The sequence below is a fragment of the Neopelma chrysocephalum genome, unplaced genomic scaffold, assembly GCF_003984885.1.
Source record: "Neopelma chrysocephalum unplaced genomic scaffold, ASM398488v2 Primary Assembly neopelma1_96123, whole genome shotgun sequence".
Classification (NCBI taxonomy): domain Eukaryota; kingdom Metazoa; phylum Chordata; class Aves; order Passeriformes; family Pipridae; genus Neopelma; species Neopelma chrysocephalum.
Window position 1 is genome coordinate 1 of NW_020924773.1, and position 2,196 is coordinate 2,196.

The 2,196-nt window shown below is 51.7% G+C and overlaps 1 protein-coding gene across 1 annotated transcript; it reads left to right on the top strand.

Moving 5' to 3' along the window:
• Nucleotides 1-6: 6 nt before the first annotated feature.
• LOC113981119 (alcohol dehydrogenase 1-like) lies at nucleotides 7-1,843 on the top strand (the record flags this gene model as incomplete). The annotated part of the gene is made up of 4 exons (XM_027708354.1): nucleotides 7-225; nucleotides 548-683; nucleotides 1,028-1,166; nucleotides 1,599-1,843. Coding segments are annotated over 4 exons (519 nt in total), but the record flags the coding sequence as incomplete, so codon positions are not given.
• Nucleotides 1,844-2,196: the final 353 nt, after the last annotated feature.

The following is a 2,196-nucleotide window of genomic DNA, read 5'->3' on the forward strand; positions in this document are numbered from 1 at the left end:
GGAGGAGTTGGCCTCTCTGTTGTCATGGGCTGCAAGGCAGCTGGAGCTTCCCGCATCATTGCCGTGGATATCAACAAGGACAAGTTTGCCAAGGCCAAGGAGCTGGGAGCCACCGACTGCATCAGCCCTCGAGACTGCAAGAAGCCCATCCAGGAGGTGATCACTGAGATGACAGGACAGGGTGTGGACTACTCCTTTGAGGCCATTGGCCTCAAAGAAACCATGGTAGGTGGCATTTTGGCACATCTTCCCTCCCAGATCAGTCACAGGCTCCTGGGAAATTTTCCAGGGAAAAATTCACGCAGGTGGGAAATTCCTTGCCTGCTGCCTGCACTGCTGGGCACACCTTTGTGAGAGAAAGGCAGTCTGTTGGCTTGGGGAGAAAACAATGTATGGCTCTTAAAAGTGGCCACAAACTATCCATGTCTCCTGCACATGGGAGGATGTGTTTTCAGATTAGCAGGGAGGGGCAGATGACCACTCAGAAAGAACACTTTCCTGACCAGCTCACCACTGCTTTCTCTAACTCACCTCTCTGTCCCATCAGATTGCTGCCCTGGCTTCCTGCAATATGAGCACTGGCATCTGTGTGATGATTGGGGAATTGGATGCTGGTTCAGAGATTTCCCTCGATCCTATGCTTCTGCTGACTGGGCGTGCATGGAAGGGGACCCTGGTTGGAGGTATGAAAGTTAAGAAAATATTTTAGAAATTTCAGCTTTTCCTTTCACGGCAGCTTACAAATCCTACTAAAAGAGGATTTTCAAGAAAAAGTGAACTAAAGAGGAGCAGTGCATTAAACACTAGCATTAAAAATGCTAATAAAAATGCTAAAAAACCTGTATAGTTCATACAGTATAACACATACAACTGTCTATGCTATCTTACCCATTCCAAAGAGGGGAAATTACCACACAAGAGAGTGGCACCGGTACTGGTCTCTCAGTCCTGACCCTCACAGTAACATTCCCTTCACAAAACTGCATTTCTCCCATCATTCACTGCAGCTACTTGTTCTTGTTTCTAGGCTGGAAGATGAGGGATTGTATCCCCAAATTAGTTTCCAGTTATTTGGAGAAGAAATTCAATTCAGACTTGCTGATCACGCACACGCTGCCCTTCGCTAAAGTGAACGAGGGATTTGAGTTGTTACGGGCAGGAAAAAGGTGAGACCCTGACTCGCAGGAGCGAGGCACAGCAAACACCACCTCCTCCTAACAGTCAAACAGCCCAAATGCTCTGGCAGGCAGAGCACACAACACTGTCTTCTCAAAAAGCACCTGAGCCTTTGGAGGAAGCAGGGCCCAGAGCTGAGCATAGGGACAATCTGCCATAACCCAGAGGGAAGAGCCCACGTTCAGCACAGGGAACCCTGCAGCTCATGGATCAGCACAACCGAGATCCTGTGGCTTTATCACCTGAGGGGTTCCCTTCAGCAGAGATTTGAAGGCTCCCTCACTGCTGCACGTCTCATGCAGCTGAGTGAGGAAGAGGCTGGAGGGAAAGAAGGCAGCCGGTCCCCAGGCACACCTGCCAACCCCGCTGCCTGCTCCTGAATTGCAGCACTGGTAAACCCTCCCTTCCCTTCCACTTTTCAGTATTCGCAGTGTCCTGCTCTTCTGAGGGACACAGCCATGGAAAGCTGAGAGGAGGGATCAGCCCAGTAGATGCTCTCCTGGCCCAGCCTCTTCTCAACCAGCCCCTCAATTGGTGGGGCACAAGGAGATGAGAATAAGGAACTCGCCTATGCTGGTGTTGCTGCGGGTCCTCCTGTGCCCAGACAGGATCCAGAAGGATCCCTCTTCTGACAAAACGCTTTTGCCAATAAAGGGTTTCAGTCAAACTCGTCCCATGCAGTGCACTCAATTAACAGAGGTCCCATGGGGCACGAAGAGCTCCTCATCATCCCGCAGGCCCTTCCACCACACCCCTGGTCTCAGCAGTGAGCAGCTGCCTTTGCCCCTCCACTGCCACTGCCTCCTACGTTCACCCACCTCAGGCAGCTCTGTCCCCAGCTCTGTCACGCCTCTCTGTCCCCATCTCAGCTGGGTGAATGCTGCAGCCTCAACCAAAGTCCAGCAGGTAAATCACTGCTCCTGCTGCTGCTGCTGCTGCCGCTCTCTGGTCTCGCTCACAGGACCACAGTGTGTTCTGCTACTTGAAGTGATCCCCACACCAAACCTGTCACTCCAGCAC